We start from the raw sequence: 24,507 nt of genomic DNA on the forward strand, positions 1-24,507 counted from the left end.
GCCCCTTTGTTTTCTGGGGGCCTTTGCTTCTAACTAGAGCCACTAGCTCATTAGCAAATGAGTCAACATTTCAGTCTCTTCCCTTACAGGGTGACGGTCTGGACTTGGGTTTTTCAACAACAGGAGAACCAACACTAGAAACGGAACCAAACGGCCAGGTCATTAGTAAAGTCTTTTCTGAAACTAGGCAACATATGCAACGAGTGAGAGAGAAATTAGAACATAAGTTGACAAACATTTTCTGTAAAGGGCCCTGACAGTAAATATTTTAGGCTTTACAGGCCATACAATCTGTCAACACTATTATATCACCAAAGCAGTCATAGATAATACATTAACAGAGTAAGCCTGACTATGTTCCAATCAAAATTTGATACTGAAATTTGAATTTCATTTAATTTTTATATGTCATAAAATAGTATTAATTTGTTTTTCAACCATGTAAAATGGAACAAAAACCTTTGCAGGCATACAGAAAAAAGAAAGTGTCAGGCCACAGGAAATCTGCATTAGAAAATAATTTTACGAATCTTTAAGAGAATAAAAACAAGCAAACAAAAAGAAATCTCTAGTAAAATACTGTCTGGATTCCTTACATACAAAAATTGTTTCAAAAGCTTTAAAAATATGTATTTAGTGAACTACAGTAATAACTGTCCTATTATAAGAGGAGTTCTCTCTCAAATGGCTGACAGAACTTATATATTAAAAGAGATCACTGGTCATTAGAGAAGCACAAATTAAAACCACAATAAAATATCACTATGCTCCCACTACAGTGGCTTTAAAACAGAAGACTAGCAATACAAGGGTTGAAAATGTGTAAAAACCGGAACCCTTAAACATTGCTATTTTGCAAAATGGTATAACCACTTTGGAGAACAGTTTGGTAGTTTCTTAAAAAGTTAAACGTATACTTACCGTATGATCCAGCAATTTCACTCCTAGGTATCTACCCAAGGGAAATGAAAACATGTCCACACAAAGACATTTATGCAAATATAATAGCCCCAAACCTGGAAGCAATACAAATGTCCATCATCTAGCAAATAAACACTGTGGCTTACCCATAGAACAGAACTACTGACACATCCAACAACATGGCTGAGCCTCAAAACATCATGCTAAGTGAAGGAAGCCAGATGTAAAAGACTATATGTTACATAACATTCTGTACCCAACTCCAGTGTCTGGGTTTCCCCCACCACCACCACCAAGCAATTCTGACACCAGCTGGATGTCCTACAATTCAACTTAATTCTGACATTATCCAGAGACAGCATCATATTCCACAGGGTAAAGGCTCAGTCCCACAAGACTGCCCCTCCCTCTTCAGATGTCACTTGCACCTGTGCTTCTGATCAAACTGACTATAAATCAGAGGTTCCCATGACCCCTTCCTTGGGTTCCATTAATTTGTTGGACCCATAGAACTAAGGAAAGCAGTTTACTCACATCATTACCGCTTTATTACAAAGGATATTAAAGGATACAAATCAACGGCCAGATGAAGAGATACACAGGGTGAGGTCCTAAACAAAGGAACTTCTGTCCCCGTGGAGTTTGGGGCCCCGCACAGGGACACAGATACGTTCTGGTTCACCAACCTGGAAGCTCTCTGACCCAGTCCTTTTGGGTTTATATGGAGGCTTCATTACCTAGGCACGATTGACTAAATCATTGGCATTAATCTCCAATCCCTCTCCTCTCTCCAGAGTGAGGAGGGTGGGGATTGAAAGTATCTACTCTCCAATCACAGTTTGGTCCTCCTGGTAACCAGCCCCCATCTGTAAGTGCTTTCTAGAAGTCACTCATTAACATAAACTCAGGTGTGGTTGAAAAGGGTTTATTAGGAATATCAAGACAACTTTATCACTCCTATCACTTAGGAAATGCTAAGGATTTTAGGAGCTATGTGCTAGAAATGCAGATGAAGATCAACTATACATTTCTTAATACACATCACAGTATCATATTATATGATTCCATTTATATAGAGACAGAAAGCAGATGAGTGGTTGCCTGGGGCTGGAGGGAAAAGCAGGGATTGACTGTAATTCAGCAGGTGGGAACTTGTAAGAAAACAAATGTTCTAAAACTAGATTAGGGTAGTGGTTGCACGACTCTATTAATTTACTTTAAAAATCATTGACTTGTACACTTACGATGATGAGTGGAATTTTTGGTATGTAAATCATAGCTCAATAAACTTTTATTTATTTATTTTTTAACATTTTATTTTTTTTTCCGCCTTCCCTCTTCTCCCCTCCCTTCTGGTAACCACTAGTCCATTGTCCATGTTCAATAAACTTTTAAAAGAAGGGAGACCCTAGATATCACACACAGTGGACCTAGCAGATGGCTCACAGCAATCTGCATGCCCCCAGGCACTTCCCTGACTCTGCCTTTGCTCTAGGTATTCCTAGAAGGCCTCTTAACTTCATCCCACCTCCTTCCCAAGATGCTTCTTACTTTGAATCTTCCCAGAACTTTGTGCTCAGCTCTTTTTATCTTAGTCTCCTTTACTCCTAAACTCCTAATTCTGTGATAAATTCCTTAAGAACTGTGTGTCATTTATCTATCTATTCTTTATATACCCTACATATAGCTGGTATTCAATGAATATTTGTAATACTGAGTTACAAAATTTACACTATCTAAAAACCCTCTTCTACATTAGCACGAAGAGTGGCAAAAATCTAAACCTTTAAAATTCACACCTCCTCCAACAAACCATTATCTAAACCCCTTCCAATTTTTCAGAAAAAAAATTCTAGGTTATTCATTCCAGGTTTTCCCAACTTAGTTAAGCAAATAGAGAAATCACAAATCACATTTCAATACTGAGTAGAAGCAATCTTGACAACTGAGTATGAAATCTGCAAGTTCAAAAGACAGTGGAACTTAATGAAACACAAGAAAATATGGTTCCATAATACCTCAACCAAAGCCAAATTTCAACCAGCATGAAATTCCAAAAGAAAGACTATTGTCTCTAAAAGCCTTCTGGCAAAATCCTCTTTAAGATGAAAAACCTTGGCTGTGATAAAGGCTACCTTTTATCTTAATAGGTCTTAGTACTAGTCGCTCTTGCTTGAAACAAGAGAACACAGACAACAGAAAGACCTTGAAGCTTAGAAACTCTCTAGCAACTCTACACCTTCTCAAATTCTAGACTTCGGGGGTTTTTTTATTTCATAAATAAGTGACTTCTGAAAAGGATTTGCTCTTATTCTCAGGGAAGGTAAGACAGTGCAATTTCTTTTTGAAATCACAATTTGCATCAGATGGAATTTAACTCTCCCAAAAATGATTTGCTGAGATAGAGAACATAAAGGCCAAACACTGATAAGAATAAAAAAGCTGACTTTAGAAAAACAAGCTTTAAAACCATGAAATAGATGCCATGGGGAATTAAAAGACATCTACTGGTAATCTTCAATGAAGAAATCACTGAGGTTTTAATAAACTCAATTTTGAGTGAAATAGCGAGTATTAACTATTTAAAATACAGTCTGAAGTAATCGAGTACACACCCCTGGGACATAGGTATACAGTTGCAGCTAGGGAAAAACTGATTTGCCATTTGTCTTCTAAGACCTAATTAATTTGCCATTTGTCTTCTAAGACCTAAATAATTAAATATCTATATTAAAACAACTGTTTTAATGGAAAAACTGATTTGCCATTTGTCTTCTAAGACCTAATTAATTTGCCATTTGTCTTCTAAGACCTAAATAATTAAATATCTATATTAAAACAACTGTGATTTTGCCAAGACATGGAAACAATCGAAGTGTTCTGTGACAGATGATTGGATAAAAAAAGAAATGGTACCTAAATACAATGGAATATTATTCAGCCATAAGAAAAGATAAAATACTGCCATTTGCACCAACATGAATGGATCTTGAGATTATTATGCTAAGTGAAATAAATCAGAGAGTAAAAGTTGAGAATACGGTTTCACTCGTAAGTGGGATATAAAACTGAAAGCAACAAATGAAGAAGACAAACAAACAAAAAATCACTGACACAGAAAACAGTTTAGTGGTTACTAGAAGGAAAGGGAGGAGAGAGGTAGAAAACGGTAAAGGGGGTCAAACGTATGGTGACAGAAGGAGATGTGACAGAAGGGGTGGCGAACATACAAGGCAATATACAGATGACGTATTATTGAATTGTACACTTGAAACCTATATAATTTCATTAACCAATATCACCCCAAAAATTTAATTTAAAAAATTAAATTTTAAAAATCTCTGATTTTATGAAGTATAAACCCTCTGGTATTAAACATCTGCAATTTTATTAAATAAATATAAACCATCCCAATTTGAGAATAAAAAGTTCACATCAAGAAGGAAAAATAAAAGAATACTGAGAGCATTTTTAACTTTTCATCCTTTAATGACTGATCCTCCAAACAAGCCCAGACAGGGTAGGGAGGAACCTCATTTATTGAGAGCTGACTATGTGTCAGGTGCTTTACTCATAATACTTCATTTAATCCTCACCAGATTCCAATGAGGTGTTTCAAAGATGAGAAGTCTGAGGAACAGAAAGGCAAAGTAAAACTTATCAAGGCCCAGAGCTAGTAAGTAGCAAAGCCAGGGTTTATGTTTTTCTACTGTATCATACCACTTCTCCAGGCTGCGTAGTTTGTCCAGTTAACTAGCTCTACCTGCCAGTTAATTAATTATAGGCCACCTCACACCAATACTATTCTTTGGATTTCTCCATTAAGAACATCTAATTAGCCCAATTAAGTGAGTATTTCTATAAGTAACTTTTAATATTACTTTATTTTATGCATAAAATACATTTCATTACAGTTGATAGAATGCAAACTCCTTGAGGACAGGCTCAATAAATATTTGTAGAATATTTTTTAAAAACCATTAAGCCACTATGATGTTCATTACTTGCCTAAAGGATTGGAATTCAAACATTTGCCTCTTTCCTTCACTTATCCTAAAGTAAAATAAAGTATAAACAACGGTCCATTTGTTCAATTTCTAAAAGAGAACTCAAAAAATATGATTCTATGACCAGAAATAATAATTGCCTTCTCTGAATTTCCATACACTCTGTCTCTCTTTGGGCACTTATCATCTTATATGTGTATTAAAATTATTTCTGTGCAGACTTTACCTTCTCTACTTTAAGCAACTTTAATATGCCCATAGCATCTAGCATAGCAGATGGTGAATGTTTAAATAAAAAAAATTACTTCTCCTTTTTTTCTACATTTCTGTCATATAGATGCTCAGAATCAATGTGGTTAATAAAAAAGAAAAAAAGAAAAAAATTCTACAATAATAATGAGATTCTCCGGGAACAATCAGCCCTGAATCAAAGTTGATTTCTGTCATCAGGTTCTAATTAAGAACGGCAGATAAAGCAGATGGAGAACAGCTTTAATCTTCATGCTAAGTTGATCCTACTCTGGTGAAAACACAGAAAAATTGTTTGGACAAGCCAACTGAACAAACATGGTATTGGATGTCTAAAAGAAAGTCATTCTTAAAGAGTCTTCTTTCCACTAGATGGCTATCTGAACTTTAATCAAGAGAGTTAGTCCAAAAGGAAGGGATCACTTAATGTCACTGCCTCCCAGCTAGGCCAAGGAAAGGGAGTGATGGTAATGGGGGGAAATATCGAAGACAAGGAGGTGTTTTTTTTCTATTTTAAGAAGGTTTCTCCTTTTGGAACGACTTACTTAGTCCTCTTCCCATTTAACTTGCTCATATTGTTTACTAAGCAATATAGAAGAATTTTCATAGGAATAATGAAATTGGGCCAAAGTTCTCATCAAAGAAATTTAGAATTCACTTAAATTGATTTGCCATTTGACTTCCGTTGCAAGCTCCCAAAACTTAATTTTGCCCATCTAAATGTGGAAATTTACCTACATGAAATATTTTTTTAATTGCTCCAAAATAAAGGTTAAACATTAATTATTAAATGCTACCATATAATTTTTTTCACTTAACGAAATGCGTTGTGATCCATATAGTAAAAACCCTGGCCATCTGAAGTGAACCATTTATGGCCATTTGTTCAAAATCATTATTTTATATTAATGTTTACTCACTTCTTTCTGATTATAGAATAAAAGTTCATGAAGAAATTTTGGGAAACTTTGAAAACACATTTTATTTTGTTTCTCTCTAGTCTTTTAAAATTTTTTCTGTGCAAATATGTTGATTATTACAAAATTGGTGTAATACTTTATAATAGTGATAATTTCCCATGTTATTAATTATGCTTTGAAAGCACATCATTTTAATAGCTATATAATATTTCATCATTTGGATATATCTTATTGGGCATGTACATTGTTTCCAATATTTTTCTAGTATGAATAACACTTTGATAAATGTCTTTGCATACTTCTATGTCTGAGTTAGACCATGTCCTGAGGAAAAATAACTAAAAGAATAATCACAAGAATCCCAAACAAAAATGTTTACCAGAAAGGGTGTGTCAATTCCCACCAGCAGTGAAAGTGCCCATCTCCTCACACTCAGGGTCAACACTGAATTTTACCATTAAAAAATAATTTATAACTAATTAGGCAAAAATGTATTTTGCTGTTTTAATTTGTATTTCTTGTATTACCAAAGTGGATTTTTTTTTTCACTTTTTAAAATTTAAGTGGCTTATTTCAAGTTGGAAGTTTGTTTTTCATTAATATGATTAGACAGAGTTCTTTTAAACTTTGTAAAATTTTCTACTGGCTCTAAAAGACTTTATTCTATACCACCACAGACCTGGCTATCCTTAGATGAACTACTGCAAGGAGAGAGTAATATCTTTAAAAACAGAAGTTTCATATACTATAGGTTAATTTTTAAACTACTGAATTTTCAATTAAAATGCCAAATTAGTTACACTGCATTAAATCCAGGAGCTAAAAACAATGTAAAATTCTCTTTTTACAGGAAAAAAAATTTTCACAAATGTTACCTTTGTAAAAATGTTAATATTTCTTTTAATAAGATGTACTCAAAGTGAGTTACTAGAGAAATAGCCCCAGAATTACAAAAAATACAGTTAACTCTTGACTATGAATACTTTCCTTTCATATTCTCAGCTTCTTATATAATGAGAGAGAGATTTCTTGGCTCATCATGAACATTTAAATACCAGTTAAAACAGGAGAATTAAATTGCTCAATGATATATTACCAGAGCATGGTATTGCCTGTTTTGGGTTACATTTGATGGAGAAAGAACAATATGGAGGTAAGAATGGTCTGTTCCATCTGGTAGGATGTTTCTGCGTAGCCATATAAAATGTTGAGTTTAAGCCAACATTACATGGAGGGAAAAGATATAACACTATAATCTCAATTATGTTAAAAATAAGTACATAAGAGAAATAAATAAGCACTGGGGGAAAAAAAGATATGTCAAACATTAATAGTACCGTCACATACCACTTAACAAAGGGGATACGTTCTAAGAGATGCATCATTAGATGACATTGGTGATGTCGTCATTGTGCAAACATCATAGACTGTACTTACACAAACCTAGATGGTATAGCCTGCTGTACACCTAGGCTATATGGTGTAGCCTATTACTCCTCGGCTATAAGCATGCACAAAACAACAGGAGATTAAATCACAGACAAGAGAAAATGATGCACTCAAGAGACATGGTAAACATGAGATGTATGGGGCTGCTGCCAGTATAATATGGTACATGTTTTACAGCAAACTTTTCTTTTTATAAGTAGAAAGAGTACACTAAAATAACAGTAAAAAGTATAGCACAGCAAATATATAAACCAGCAATACAGTTGACATATACTATGTACTATACATAATTGTGCATGCTATACTTTTATACAAATGGCAATGCAGTAGGTTTGTTTACTCAAGCAGCACCACAAACACATGAGTAATGTGTTGAGCTATAACATTATGACAGCTACAGTGTCACTAGACGACAAGAAATTTCAGCTCCATTATAATCTTACGGGACCACTGTTGTATAAACAGTTCCACACTGACCAAAAACTATATTATTCGGCACAAGACTGTAGTTTTATCTCTTTGTGGTGAAAAGACAGATGGAGAAAAACAAACGGCATTCATTTTATTAGTTAAATATTGGTTGTTTTATTGCAATACCATTATGCGCTCACATAACAACGAAATAAGATTTCACAATACTTTAGTTATTGTCCAAGAACCTTTCAGTCATGATTAGCATAGTATAAACCAGTACACAACAGTATGCACATGAAAACTGGAAAGTGGTTATGAAACTCTGAATATACAAAGCATCCACCAATGGAACACAAGTAAAAGATCACAAGTGTTTTTTTTTTAAACAGTGTTCACTGAGCACTTCTGTGTTAGGCACTGTGCTGAGCTCTTCACCTGGATTAGTTCATTTAACCCTCTCACGATCTTAGAAGCTATTATTATTATTCTCATTTTAAAGATGAAGACATGGGGCTTACAAATTAACTTATTCGGTGTCATACAGTTATGAGGTGAAGGAGCCAGAGTTCTAAGTCAGATGTCTGATGCGAACATTCACGCTTCTGTTGAGAATGAGACACTGACATTTTTTCACTGATAAGGAGACTGAGAGTATAGCAACATCGAATATTCCAGACATAGATTCCAGACACAGATTGTAGCTTCCTGAGTTACAAACACACCACCATTTACTCTTCTACAAAAAGCCTGGGAATCTCTCCTGAACAGAAGTAATGTATTTGGTTTACTTTTCATATGTAGTTATGTTGATAAATATGGCACTTTACTGTTATACAATAAAATGATCTCACTTAAAACTTCCAAAAGCAGATGACCATTTCTGCCTCTGAAAGCACACACTGAATTCTGGCTATCATCTAAAAAGAGTTTTAAAAGCACCAATCTGCAATAGCTATCACAAGTCAAAGCACAAAGTCCAAGCTGTAGAAACCAAATACAAGTTGCAATAATTCAGGACAAACAATTCAGGCTCAACAGTCAACATAGGAAAAGGGAATCATTTTAAGACGAGGCCACACCAAAACCATCCAACTTCAAATTCTACTTATTTTAATCCCTTTGCTTTCCAGACAACATTGTTTTTTGAAACTAAGTGTACAGAAGAACCCCAAATTATTCAACATAGGAAGCAAAAATGAAAAGCAGACCTTCTAGAATATCACACAATTCAGTACTTCCAACTTTCTCTCCCAGAGCAAGTGCTATTCGGTGTTGTATTCTAGACTGTGGTAGGTGTAGGGATACATTACAGAGAAGCAAAAAGTAATGCCAAAGTGAGTGGTCTACCAGTCTTACATACTTCAAACTGCATCAACACCAAACAGAGAAATGAGTCATACCTTTAAAAGATGTTTTTCTTCATTAGTGTTTAATTCGAAGGACAAAAGTAAAGACCTTAGACCTGTAAGAAATTCTGACCTAAAAAAAGAGAAGTCTTTATTGAGAGGAAAAGTCATATAACTCTAAAAGCAAGTTTGTTGACTTCCTAATATAAAAAGTGACTGAGTATATTAGATGCTTGATAAATGTTAATGACATTATTACTTAGTGCATAAAGTTCAAATCACTCATCCGAGCACTCAAAAACTTTCACTTTTAGACTAGTTTACCTTTCCAACCCCATTCCCAACTATTCTCTCTTTCTTGCTTGTCTTTCATACTCATCTCTCAAGAGGAAATGGCCTCTCCTACTCCTGTCTCTACCAGCAGAAATCCTACTCATTTTTCAAGGTCCTCCTCAAAAGCTGACTTCTTGAAGTTCCCCCCTCCAAATGGTTCTTAATAGCATTTTTTTTTAATCTATTTCAAAGCTCCAGCTTATCCCATAATTATTGGTGACGTCTTTCTCCTCTGCTAAGAGACACTGCTGCAAAACTCTGGACCAAACGGGGCAAGACTTCCTCATCTTTGCAATATCCACATAAGCCTAGCAGCTTTGTACGCTGCACACAGTTGGCACAATAAATACTTTTTAAGAGATGTAACGGAGGACGTTAAAATTTGATCTATATCAGGTCCCTGTCTTATATTCATTGACTGATTTATGAATTTACAAAAACACAATTGTTAAAAAGCAAACAATTTTACATGCAGTATAGTACAAGCCTACCCCATACCGAGAAATGTGAAAGAGGTACAGGCTTTTGTGGGAATTCTGGGGTATTAGTGAACTTTTATGCCCCATTTAGCACAATGCCTGTGCCCATTATATGCCTAGTTAAGAAGGAACATGTATGGGACTGGGGAACCAAACAGGCTGCCTTGGAGCAGGCAAAAAATACTGGTCAAACAGATTAAAGCTCTTAGACTCTCATAGGCGGGGCTGCTATTTGAATTAGATGTTCAGTAACACTGGAAGGCATGGGCTGGACATTATGGCAAAAAAAAAAACAAAAGGAGTGAGAGCCCCTGAAATTTGGGTCCCAACTATGGAAGTGGGGCAGAAATCAGATAGACTCCGATAGAACAGTACTTATTGGCAGTGTAGACAGCACTTCTGCAACTGGAACCTCTTAGTAAAGAGCAAGCAGCCAATTACAGTAAGAACTTCCGTTCCCACCAAGGGGAGGACAGACAACATTTCCTACCAACCAGCCTCGGCCACAGGGCTCAGACTCCTACCATGACTAAATGGCATGTATTACGATGCTGTAAATGACAGTTCTCTGTCAAACAGTCCTCTGTCTCTACAGATGCAACTGTAGAAACAACTATTAGGCCCTGCTGACTACATAGACCTCCAAATGCTCCTGTTTTTATCCCTGTGTTGGCCCCTGCAACCTGCAAAGGAAAAACAGGGGACATTCCAACTGGCGCTTGGTATACTGGCAGGGTAATCCAGCTACAAGGACAGCAGCTGCCATTCAACCGTCCACTCATACTATCTGGAAACAGGAGCAAATCACAGTAGCCATGGACTGAGTTGCGAGCAGTCTGATAGGTACTCAGGCATGAGCCTCGGCCACTGACCCTATGTACTGACAGTTGGGCCACTCTAAAAGGACTGACTCTGTGTTTGGACAATGGGAAGCGGAGGGGTGAATGATTATGAACAACCCTTTATGGTGGCAAGAGATGTGGAAAGCTATTTGGGCTCACCTACAAGAGCCTGAGGCAGATCTCACTGTATTCCATGTCCCTGCCCATAAGATATCTACACCTCCAGGTCAACAGGAAGCAGATGCTTCGGCAAAAATATGCACTTTAGCAAATGACCTGGTGGCAGTGGACAATGCAGACTGGTTACATTAGAAATGTGGACACGATAGTGCCCAGGGAGGATGGAGCACAGACAAAAAAGAGGTGCTGGAGCTTACATTTAAGGGCAGCAACTCTGGAGTTAGCAAAGGCCCCAGTGTGAGTCTACATATTTGCCAAACCCCCCAGGCAGTAAGGGACAGGCAAACTGACCACATAGGCCCCCTTCTCTTGAGCAGGAGCACCAAATATGCTCTGGTGTGTGTCGATACTGACTCTGGTTTAACTCAAGCCTTCCCATGTTGGTGGGCTAACCATGTTGCTACTATAAAAGGACTAAAAAAATTAAGTACTATATATGGGTACCCCTATAAGATAGTAACTGGGGGGAGTCACATTTCAAAGGACATGATATACAAATATGGGCAAAAGAACATGATTTTAAATGGAGGGTCCACCTCCCCTATGATCCACAAGCAGTGGGGCTGCTAGGAAAAAGAATAGTGTCCTTAAGCAACAGATAATTACTAACTGGAAAACCTACCTTGGCGGGGTGGACAAAAGTGTTTTCCCAAGCATTAATACCTTTAAGTGACCGACCTGTGGGGCCTATTGCCTCATATGCCAGATTAGGAACTTAGTCTGAGGCACCCGATATTGTAAAGGTGTGGAAAACAAAGGACACAGCAATAGTCCTGGTGCTTGCCATGGACCAACAAGCTAAGCTAATCGGGGTACCAAGCCCCACTGTCCCCAGAACGATGATCACTTACTGGAATCTGCAATGGGATGATCAGCAACAATGGGTCAGTTACTTCGCATCCCTGGGTGGGCAGAAGTGCTTAGTCCCTGGTGAGACCCTGTCATCCTAATGCAGTCAAGACTCATGGTTCACACTATATGTGGACCAGAACACACACCACTGAAAGAGGGGAGAAGGTAGAGGTCCTGTTCTGGCACATTCCTCCCCCTATTCACCACCTCATGCCAGAAAGCACCACCTCCCCTGGCCAACATGTAGGGTTTACACAGCCTGGCCAGGTTCCCAAGGTCACAGCTACGTTAATATCCAAAGATCAGACTACGGGTGTCATACTCACAGAAGGAGAAGACCTCCCAATTCAAGTCTCCACTAAATATTTTATTTCTGACCTTAGACTTCTGCTGATACCGTGGTATCCAGTTACGGGGAGCGGGTGGCAGGTATCTGCGCCATCATCCAAACTGAGTGTTGTGGTTTATTTTTTTTTTTTTTGAATGCCAGGTGAATCTGCTAGTAGTTTCTCTTTGTTAGCACATATGAAAGCACAAGTAAACACCCTAAGTGATCCGACCCCAAGTCTAGACAACCTCTTAGCACACTGGTTAAGGTGTACGTTGGGGAAAAAATTGTTACTAATACTTGGATTGCTGCTTTTGTCGTCTTCTTCTTCTTCTTTTTCTTTTTTTTTTTTTGTCTTTTTTCTTACATGTGTCTATACTGTTGCTGTGGACTGTGCCTCCAATGTAGTCGACTGGCTACCAAACAAGCTACCTCCCTGCCAATGAAGCCCCTTGCTGACCACTCAAGGCACCTTGCGGAAGAGGTGGGGGAGGAGAGGCATGAGAAGATTCTAAGAGACAGTCATGAGGGACAGAGTGTGGAGGAAAGACTATTCCAAGACGTGTCCACTGCCTGACCACTGCCGGACCTGCCAGCTAGAACCTGGCCAGAACAGAGATTGCTTCCTGAAAATCTTCTCAGACTGTCTGATCAACCCCTCCACTATGCGCCTCATGCTGGCTTGTGCTGGTTCCTGGAAGAGGCAGTTGCCCCACCCTGAGCAAGCAGGTAAGGCATTTTCCCCTTATCTGGGATGGTTCACGCCCCATTACTCCTATCCATTCTGCCCTGTCCTATACAACCCCTTGACACCTGTCACATGGCACAGAGGATATCCATGGTGTCTCACTGCCACCCAAGATGAGCTTGTATGTAAGTTCCCTTAATAAACTTTTGATATAATGATGGAGTGGTTAGCCTCTTCCTACGGTCTCTCAGACCTGGGAAATTTTACACAATAGGCCTATTTTCAACCAAATAGTTAGGATGGAGTGTGTTCCCTCATTAGAAGGTACTAGTGATTGAAATGACATCTAGTGAGCCTGACAAATCAATGGTCATTGTCAGGTATGAGTTTGTTGCCTAAATTTAGATTCAATCAATGCACATGGGCTGAACATTTTAGCTGGGTGTGGTATCAGTCAGAGGACAACTACGTTCTACAAACTGAAGGTTCCGCTCCTAGAAAGATGAAGTACCATAAAAGACAGAACATCAGGTTTGAGGTCAAATACCTACCCTCAAAGTCCCAGGCCTACTTCCGCTTACTCATCACATGATCTTTCACTCTTTGGGCCTCAATTTCAGTTCTAACACCCATATTCTGCCTCTCTCGGAGTAGCAATAAAAAGAAGTTTAACATCCTCTTTTCAGCACCTTCAGAATCAGTCCACCTCTCTCCACCCCAACCACCACCTCTTTAAGCCCAGCAGCCATCCTCTTACCAGACTTCTGCAACAGCCCCCAAATGCCAGCCTCTCCACATCCTTTCTCACCCCTCTCCAAGAGATTTTCCACACAGAAGATATAATTTTTTTCAAAATGTAACTCTAATCGTGTCTGACTCATATAATCCCAATACTTCAAAGGTACATTACTGCCCTTAAAGAAATGGTAAAATCCTTAGTACGGCCTGCAGTGGGTTCACTGGTATAGTCCCTGCTTACTTCTCTGGTAGCATTTCGTGCCATGCCCTACCTGCCAACACACACAAATTCTCTATGTTCCAGCCACACTCATCTTCTTTCAGTTCCTTAAGTATACGATGTTACCTCCCACCTTATCATATCTCCCTGTAATTTTCTCTTTTCCACACCCAAATTTCCCCTCGTTGACACCTACGTGTCTGTCAGATCTCAAGTAACTCAAAAGTCACTTCCTTCTCTCACCTCCCACCTGCCAATATTCTCTCATAACACCAAGAACATATCCTCCGGAGCACATCCACGACGGCGAGATTATTTGCGCGACTACCTGATTCATGTCTATGTCTCCCGCCAAACTGTCAGCTCCAAGAGGGCAGCGAGTCTAAAAGAAATACAGTATATGTTTATATGTTTTGAAAAAGAAATAATCTTTTGAAACTTGGTAATAGGAAATTATAAGAGACCAGAATTTTTACCTGTGTTTTTCCAGTGTTCATCTACATTTCTTCTTTATAAGTATTTCCAAATAGTTTTTAAACCCTAGCAAGTATCTAAAATCATCATGATGTGAAACACTGGAAGACTAATACATTTTTCTAAAACACAGAAACAAAGACATTCCACATCAAAGCTTTTGCCTGTCTGAACTTATTCAGTTTTAGAACACTGAAGCACGGCTATTAAGTCTAAAATTGTACTTTTATAGGTTTATTTTAAAACCCCGGAAACTGTAAAAGGATTATAGCACCTATGAAGAAGAAAACAATTAAAGTGTATATCAGAGAAGGGATTATTAAACATATGGCTGAAGAATTTATGGCAATAAGGTTAGTAACTATAAACCTGTTCAGAGCAAACCAGTATTTATAATTTAAAAAAAAAAAATCTGTTCTTTAATGGTTCACACTTCCTATCTTACCAACATTTACTGTGAGCAAAAAGTTCTTGCATTTGGTGAAGAGTTATTCAAAATATAAGCAGAAGCATATTTTAAAGAAAAAAATAGATACTAATTTATTAAAAATGCAAGTGTTTAGTTCTTTCTCAGAACACAATATTGTTTTCTCTAAGTTGGTACATTATGTTACCGTGTTAGAGGATTTTCTCCTTATTTGTAAAGTAAATAGCTGAAAAATAAGTACCACGTTGAAGTCCCCAGCCATTTCTTGGTGGCACTTAAAGTCCTATCCCAGATGTACATCAAAGCAGTTAAGTAATTCTTTCAGGCTACAGAAAACACTAAAATCTCAGAATTGAAGCAATAATACGTCATAGGTTTTCAATTATTAATGTACTTTCCCTGAGGCTTAACGTATCTAAACTAGGAATGAAGAATTTGGGCTCAGAGAACTTGCACAAGCAATGGAGAACAGACCATTAAAAAAAAAAAAATTGTTGGAACAACAGCTATCACAGGTGCCTTAAAAAGTCTTCCGCAACAGGAACTGCCCCAACAAGAGACTTTCTGACAGTACAGATGTTCAATTAGTATCAATAAAAGTACCCTAAGTATTCCTAAAGGCAAAACGGAAAACAGGACAGCAATTGATATGTACAAAGAATAAACTATGTGTACACTATAAATAGGGCAAAGAATCCTAAAAGCCAGTCAAGTGCTCAAGTTCCCCCCAAACACGACTCTTCTGATTCTATTCCTTTCTCAAAACTGTTCTCTCCAACTGAAATGCTCTGACCCTTCTCTCAGCCTTTGGCCTCCTTTAAGACTGCCCTAAAAACAAATCCATTCTCTCATTGCTAAAGCACTTCATAATATTCCCTATAGCACCAATTAACCCCTTTTTTTATAACTACAATCAGGACTTTTCACCTATGTTGCTTGCAGACCTGCATAACTATAAAATAGCTTTCCATTTTCTATACTGCCTTATACATTATACATTAAATATTTATGGAAACTGTCAGAATTAGAGGGACTTGGAGATCTGGTCTTAACCATGTCTTTATGGTAAAGTAATCAATGACCACAGAGGTGAAATGGCTCCACTAACAGAGCAAACATTGATTGAGCACTCTAAGTGACAAGCCCAGAGATGAACTAAACAAAATTCCTGACCTCAATGAGCTCACAGTCCAATAGAGGAGAATATAATTGTAAACAACAATTATCAAAAGTAAAAAAGATCTCCATGGTGAAATATAAGGTATGAACAGGGCACTATAATAAAAAAAGAGGGCACCTTATTCAGCCTGAAGATAGGTAGTTAACGGCCTCCTCTGCAGAATACAACTCATAATAGTCAAAAAGAGAAGGGAAGTAAGGAAAAGGCTCTGTAACATTGGTCTTAGAAATGATTTTTTTGGAATTGAACTAAAAGCACAGGCAACAAAAGCAAAAATAAGTAAGTAGAACTACATTAAAGTAAAAAGTTTCTGCACAGCAAATAATACAATGAAAAGGCAACCTACAGAATGGGAAAAAAATATTTGCAAACCATGTATTTGATAAGAGATTAATATCTAAAATATAAAAAGAATTCATAAAAGCCAATAGCAAAAAAATGGATAACTTGATTTTAAAAATGGGCAAAGGACCTGAATAGACATTTTTCCAAAGACATACAAATGGCCAACAGGTATATGAAAAGGCACTCAATATCATTAATCATCAGAGAAATGCAAATCATAACCACAATAGGCTATCGCTTCACACCTGTTAGGATGGCTATTATCAAAAAGTCAAAAGATAAGAAGTATTGGTGAGGATGTGGAGAAAAGAGAACCCTTGCATGCACTTAGTAGGAATGTAAACTGGTATGGCTATTATGGAAAACAGTATGGAGGTTCTTCAAAAATTAAAACTAGAACTACCATATGATCCAGCCATCTCACTTCTGGATATATATCCAAAGGAAATGAAATCACTGTCTGCAATGATATCTGCACTCCCACGTTCATGGCAGCATTTTTCACAGTAGCCAAAATATGGAAACAATCTAAGTGTACATCGACAGATGAATAAAGAAACTGTTACACACACACACACACACACACTTGCGCACGCGGAATATTATTCAGCCTTAAAAAAGGAAATTCTGCCATTTGCAACAACATGGATGAACCCAGAGGACATTATGTAAGTGAAATAAGCCAGACACAGAAAGACAAAGACTGCATGATCCCACTCATTTGTGGAATCTAAAATAAAAAATGTGGAACTCATAGCAACCAAAAGTAAAATGGTAGATACCAGAGGCTGAGGGCTGAGGGGTGGGAGAAAAGGGAAGATGTTGATCAAAGGATGCAAACTTTCAGTTATAAGATAAGTAAGTTCTGGAGCTCTAATGTACAGCACAGTAACTATAGTTTAGTTAATAATAATTTGCTGAGAGCAAATCTCAACCGTTTTTATCACACACATATACAAAAAAGGTAACTATGGAAGGTGATGGATATGTTAATTAATCTGATTGTGGTAATCATTTCACAATGTATACATATATCAAAACATCACATTGTACACCTTAAATATATACAATTTTTATTTATCAAAAATAATAAATTAAAATTAATTTTAATAGAATAAAAATAAATTAAAAAGAAAAAGAAAGAAATACTGTGATAAGCCAAAGCACACAGGAAAACAGAGAGGTCAGGGAGCGCAGAACTCTATTATGGCTGGAGCTTGAAGGCTATGGGAGGGGCAGGCCGATTTGCCTTTTTTGAATAAATCAATAAAGGCATGTATTCAAAAGAAAAATATATACTTCCTTTCTACTGACAAAAAATTTATACTCTATTTGAGGTAATACATATTTGTTTAAGGTTTTGTATTATTGGTTAAGAGTTAATAAGAGGCAGCTGGAAACAGCACTGGATTCAGAACAAGGAAACTGAACTCGGTTCTAGTTGTCCTGTGTCACTACACAATTTCGCTTGGGAAAACCACTTAACGCTCATCTACAAAGTAAGATGTTTGAATTAGATTCATTACTGTCTCTTCCTATCTCAAACATTTATTTTCAAGCTAGCATGGAAGAAAGAATGGATTACTATAGACAAAGATAGACAAAGGAGACTGCAGAATACTTTTTGAAAGGAGATGTCAAAATCAACGGATGAGTTTGTTGGGGTCCAGAATATATATACAATCTTGAAATATTATTCCACAGATTGAGTACTCCTTAATTATTAAGGGAGGAAGGCACTTTACAGTGTAGTAGTCTTGATTAAAAAATAATAATAATAACCTTGACTAAATTAAGTAATGCCTGTTTAATTTAGGAAACACAGGAAAGTATAAAATAAATGTAAACGTCATTCCATTTTTATTATTAACATTTTGATGTTCTTCCTACCAGTTTTTACATAGTTTTAAAAATGTAGTTGAGGCCATGTTGCTCTTTTCACCTAAAATGATCATTTCCCCATGCTATTAAAAACTTCATAAATGTTCTTTAAATGTTTGTATCATATGTACCTGCCCAGATTTACTTAACCATTCCTCCATACTGGATTTTTAGATTGTTTATAATTATTTGCTATTTTTAATAATATTTAGTTCCTCAAAAAATTAAAAATAGAATTACCATATGATACAGCAATTCAACTTCTGTGTATATACCCAAAAGGACTGAAAGCGGGAACTTGAACAGATATTTGTACACCCATGTTCATAGCTGTATTATTCATAACAGTCAAAAGGTAGAAGCAACCCATCAATGGAAGAATAGATTTAAAAAAGATGCTATAGCCATACAATGGAATATTATTTGGCCTTAAAAAGGAAGAAAATTCTAACACATGCTACAACGTGGATGAACCTTGAGGATATTACATTAAGTGAAATAAGCCAGTCACAAAAAGCAAATACTGTATGATTCCACTCATTTGAGGTACCTAGTGTAGTCAGATTCAGAGACAAAGTAGAATGGTGGTTGCCAGGGCCTGGGGGGTTGGGGAGGGAATGAGAAGTTGTTGTTTAAATGGATACAGAGCTTCAGTTTTGCAAGATGAAAAAGAGTTCTGAAGATTGGTGCGTATAACAATGTGAATGTACTTAACGCTACTGAACTGCACAATTAAACATGGTTAAGATAAGTTTTGTTATGTGTATTTACCACAATTTTTAAAAATTAATAAAAGTTTTAAAAATTTTTATATCTATTTATATGAGCATCTCTGTGTTTTAAGTTTTACATGCATTTCTGATTGGTTCCTGATATCAGATTTATGAAAGTGGAGCTACTAGGTGAAAGGATATGCAAAATGCATCATGCTCCTTAAGTACTGCCAAAGTACTTTCAAGGAAGATTTACCAATTAACACAATCATCAATACTGTAAAAGAGTATTTGTATCACACCACACTTTCAATCATTCAACAATATTTACTGAGTACCTACAGCGACAGGCCCTGCGGCGGCCCTGGGAATAAAGCCAGGAACAAGACAGACAAAAGCCCCTGCCCTCATGGAGCATATGTTCTGGTGAGTGAGGCAAGCCAAAAATTTAAAAAAAGAAAAAAAAAAGTGAGCAAAAGATATAGTATAGAGCAAAGGAAGAAAAAAAAAGGAAGGGAAAGCAGAGAAGTGCTGTATGGGAGGGGCTGAAATTTTAGACAGGAAGGCCACAGACAGCCTCACTGACCCGGTGAAATCTGAGTAAAGATCTGAAGGAAGGGAAAGAGTCATAAAGCTATCTGGGCAAAGAACATTCCAAGGAGAGGGAACAGCAACTACAAAGGCTCTAAAGCAGGAATATGCCTAGAGTGCCTGCAGTGTTCCAAGAAACAGGCAGAAGGCCAGGGAGGCCGAAGCAAAGAGTCAGAGGAAAAGTAGTCAGAGAGACGATCTGAGAAGGAATCCACATCTCATGGGCCCTTGATAATTGGACAGTATCATCTCTTCTTTTCTTTTTAATTTTATTATGGTAAGAATAACATGAAATCTATCCTCATAAATTTTTAAGTGTACAATGTTAACTACCGGTACAATGTTGTACGGCAGACATCTAGAACTCACTCAGCTTGCTTTTATCATTTTTTCTATCCTGGCTATTTTAATAGGTTAAAAAGACAATGTATTGGTTGGCCTGGGCTGCTATAACAAAATATCGTAGTTGGATGGTATAACTGTAAACAACATACATTTTTTCTCACAGTTCTGGAGACTGGGAAGTCTAAGACCAAGGTGCTTGCTGATTCAGCTCCTGGTGAAAGCTCTGTTAATGGCTTGAAGATGGCTGCTTTCTCACTGCGTCCTCACATAGTAGACAGAGGATGGTCTCTCTCTCTTCTTCTGATAAAGCCACTAACCCCATCGTGAGGGCTCCACCCTCATGGCTTCATCTGACACTAATTACCTCCCAAAAGCCCCCATCTCCAAATACTATCACATTGGGAATTATGGTTCAATGTATGAATTTGGTGGGGGATACAGTTCAATCCATAGCAGATAATATCTTATTATTTTAAATGATAGGAGGTTTTTGATAAACTGGTAAGATTAAAGTTACTTTTAAGAAAAATCAACTTTCCAGTCATATACTTGGTGAAACAGACAAAATAAAGGAAGCCATCTTGGAAGTTTTATAATAATCAAGATAGACAAATTGATTCATTTATTCAAAATACATTCAAGGAGCACCTAAAACATAGTAGGCACTGAACAAGGCATGAATAAAAGGTACTAAGGGCTGGAGTAGTAGCTGTGGTAATGAAGAGAAAACAAAAAAGAATAAGTGGCATTTTCAAAATATGTCAATTAAATTTGGTAATAAAATACAGGATAAAAAAGAATATAAATTCACATGTGTTGCAAGTTACTTGAGAGCAGAAAATATATCTAATTCATCTTTGCATCCCACACAGATCATTATGATATGTAATAAATGCTTATGGATTAAAGATGAATCAAAGAAAGTTTTCTAAAGATGGAAAAATACCATGGAAGAAAGAGATAAGGATAAAATCTTGGGGAATGCTCAATTATAAATGGAAGAAAGAAATCAGGAATCTAAAATTGAAAAGGAAGGAGTCAGAGAAACAAGGAGAGAATCAAGACTGTGCTGTACCAAGAGGCAAGAGTCAACTAGAAAGAAGAGGGGTTTTTGCCTTAGTGAAGAGTCAAATAAGCTAGGAAGGATGACAACCCAGATGTGGATTTAGCAATAATGGAAGTCATTAGTTGTGACAGTTTGAAGCCAGATTGCAGAGGATTATAGATGAAGCCAGGAGCAAGGAAAAGAAAGCATGTAACCACCCATTCTTTAAGAAATCTTGCAGTAAAAGGAGAAAGGAAAAACAGGTTATGATTCCCTAAGACAGAACTCTTCCAGAAATGTCTACATTAGCCTTTGACCATGCAGTGGGGCTAAGCAAGTCTTAAGGAGGTATTTGCAACCTTCAACCTAGTTGAAAGCCTCAAACCACAATGTGGGTTGAATGAATACAAAATAGATTCTATCTACACCATGTATAAAGAGGCAGAGAATCTTCACATTTGCTACTAATAGCTGGTTTGATAAATGGAGTTAAGAGGTCACAGAGAAAGTAATATCTGTAGTAATAACTGCTGATTTGTTGGATTTTAGTTAATGTGAGCTAAAACCAGCTTAAGTCAATTATGGTTCTTTTTTGTTTGTTTTACTCTATGAGACTATCAGAGGCTCTCCTCAAACATCCAGAGATGTTTGGCTGTCCATTCATATTTAAGAGGCTTATGTTTAATACTGGCTGGAAGTTCTATGTCAACTGATGAGCTTTCACTGTAGAGTAACTATACCAAAACTTTAAATAATAAGGAACTGAGTAAATAATAAATTTATTTATTTATTTATTTATTCTACTTAAGAGCAATACAGTTTGTAATTAAAGCAAAAATCAATTTCTCTTCCTAAAATGCTTAGTTTTCTTGGGAAGTTAGATAAAAGGATTAGAGGTAAAATCCATTGTCATTATTTTATATCATTTACAAAGTTTAGGAAAGATGCCTAAATGAAAGCTAACTTATCCTATAAAGAAATACAAGGTTTCTGTATACATTCAGGAAAAAAAAAAAATCACATCTTTTTATCTGAGATAAATGATGTGTAACAGATGTATAATTTTATATAATCAAACTAAAAAAATATCTGATCCTCATCAAAGTTAAAATGTTTTTTTCATTTTAGCAAAATGTATAAGATATTCAGGAAACTACTGAGCTTCAAGCACGGCAGGCTCTAAGCTGAATCAGCACATTGTTTTTATGATTACAGATGGGTAAATGGAAAAACTGAGGCTTTGCATAATCCCATAAAGATCAGATGATGCCCTCAGTCTGTCTTTGCTAGCATGAGAAAACATTCTCCCTCTTAGATTACCAGTCCCTGCACGTATGTGCGTAGCACACGCACAGACACACGAACACACACACACACGAGCTTCATTTTGCCTCTTCTGGTTACCTGGTACCCAAAAACCTCAAGGACTGTACTGATGAAATGAACAGTGACTAAAAGTCACTTTTTTTTTCTTAATCTCTGTAAAAATGACTGAAATAAAACCCTTGATAAAACTACAAAACCATTTAGATATTAGGCACAGTCTTTTCTGTTCTCATCTCCTTGCCCAAATCCCAAATCTGATACAAAGTTACTCGAAATATTAGATAGAAACAGATTAAATTTTAAACTCCAAAGTTCCAATCAACCATATTTTTGGTCTCTGACCAACACATTTCATACAGCTTATTTCCTTTTTTCCTATATCTAATCTGAGATAGAATATACTCTTTCCTATCAAATTTCCCCAAAAATGACACTGTCAATAACCAATAGTGGGTGCTTCACTCCATATGAAAGTGGTAAGTAAAAATGCCTAAATTTTTTTAAAGTAAAATAAAAGCCACTACAATCAAATGAAACAAACATAAAATAATCCTCCTCCTCTCAAAACTCACATTTTTAAAAAGTATTTTTCTATTTTAAGAATCATTTATTACCAAATAAATGAGTTCAACGAAGTTGCAGGATATAAGATCAATATACAAAAATCAATTCTATTTCTGTATATTAGCAATAAGCAATCTGAAAATGAAATTAACAATTCTATTTACGATAGCATAAAAAATAAATTTATTTCTAAGTATTTTACTTAACAAAAAGATTGCAGGGAGCACGTGAGATCTTGCTCAGATTTGGGCTCAAATAAACTCTTATTAAAAATTTTTAAAAGATTGCAAATACATTGAAAACTACAAAATACTGTTGAAGAAAGTTAAAGACCTAGATAAATAGAAAGACGTCCCATATTCATGGATGAAAGATTTTCTATTATTAACATTGCAATAGTCCTCAAATTGACCTACAGATTCACTGCAATCAAACTCTATCAAAATTCCAAGTGCTTTTTTTGCAGAAATAGACAAGAAGATCCATGAAAAATTCATACAGAAATGCAAGAAATCCTGACAACCAAAACTATCATGAAAAAGAACAAAGTAGGAGAATTCATACTTCCCAATTCAAAACTTACTACAAAACTACAAGAACCAAAACAGTGTGGTACTGGCATAAGGAAGACATACAGATCATTGGAACAGATTTAGAATCCAGAAATAAACCTTCACATTTATGGCCAACTGACTTGTGACTAGGATGCTAAGACAATTCAATGGGGAAAGAATAGTCTTTTCAACAAATGATGCTAGAACAACTTGATATCACATGCGAAATATGAAATTGGACTCCTGCCACATACCATATAAAAAAATTAACTCAAAATGCATTAAAGGTTTTGATGTAAGAGCTAAAGCTATGAAAATCTTAGATGAAAACTTAGGCATAAATCTTTGTAACCTTGGATTAGGCAATGGTTTCTTAGATATGACAATAAAAACAAAACCACAAAAGAAAAAAAAAGATAAATTGGACTTCATCAAAATTAACAACTTTTCTGCTTCAAAGGTTACTACCAAGAAAGCAAAAAGACAACTCACAGAATAAGAAAATATTTGCATATTATGTACCTTATAAGTGACTAGTATTCAGAATACATAAAGAACTCTTACAATTCAATAATAAAAAGACGAATAACCCAACTGAAAAACAGGCAAAGGATCTGAATAGACTTTTCTCCGAAGAAGATACACAAATAGCCAAAACGCACATGAAGAGAAACTCAACGTCATTTGTCATTAAGGAAATGCAAATCAAACGACAACGAGATACCACTTCACACTTACTAGGGTAGCTGTAATTTTTTAAAAAATAATAAAAATAACGAGAGTTGGCAAGAATATGGAGAAATTGGAACCCTCATACTTTGTTGGTGAGAATGTAAAAATAGTACAGCCACTTTGGAAAACAGTTTGGCAGTTTCTCAAAGACTTAATAATAGAGTTACCATATGATCCAGCAATCCTACTTGTAGGTATACACTCAAAAGAACTGAAAATATGTCCACAAAAACATGTACACCAATAATCATAGCAGCATTATTTGTAATGGCCAAAAAGTAGAAACAGCCTAAATGTCCATCAGCTGATGAATGGATAAACAAAATGTGGTATATCCATAAAATGGAATATTATTTGCCCATAA

At 36.3% G+C, this 24,507-nt stretch overlaps 1 protein-coding gene across 4 annotated transcripts in view; it reads right to left on the bottom strand.

The window, feature by feature from the left end:
• CNNM2 (cyclin and CBS domain divalent metal cation transport mediator 2) overlaps window positions 1–24,507 on the bottom strand; it is a 125,929-nt gene that overhangs the window by 92,508 nt on the left and 8,914 nt on the right. Inside the window, exon 2 of one of the 4 annotated variants that reach the window (XM_023526300.1) lies at window positions 12,515–14,348. The exons of the other annotated variants lie outside the window; for them this stretch is intronic. Coding sequence (XP_023382068.1) covers window positions 14,326–14,348 — 23 coding nt within the window. The 3' untranslated portion in view covers window positions 12,515–14,325. Of the gene's footprint in view, window positions 1–12,514; window positions 14,349–24,507 lie in introns of those variants that run through there. 4 annotated transcript variants of the gene reach the window in all.

Source organism: Pteropus vampyrus, unplaced genomic scaffold (genome assembly GCF_000151845.1).
Source record: "Pteropus vampyrus isolate Shadow unplaced genomic scaffold, Pvam_2.0 Scaffold816, whole genome shotgun sequence".
In the NCBI taxonomy this organism is placed as follows: domain Eukaryota; kingdom Metazoa; phylum Chordata; class Mammalia; order Chiroptera; family Pteropodidae; genus Pteropus; species Pteropus vampyrus.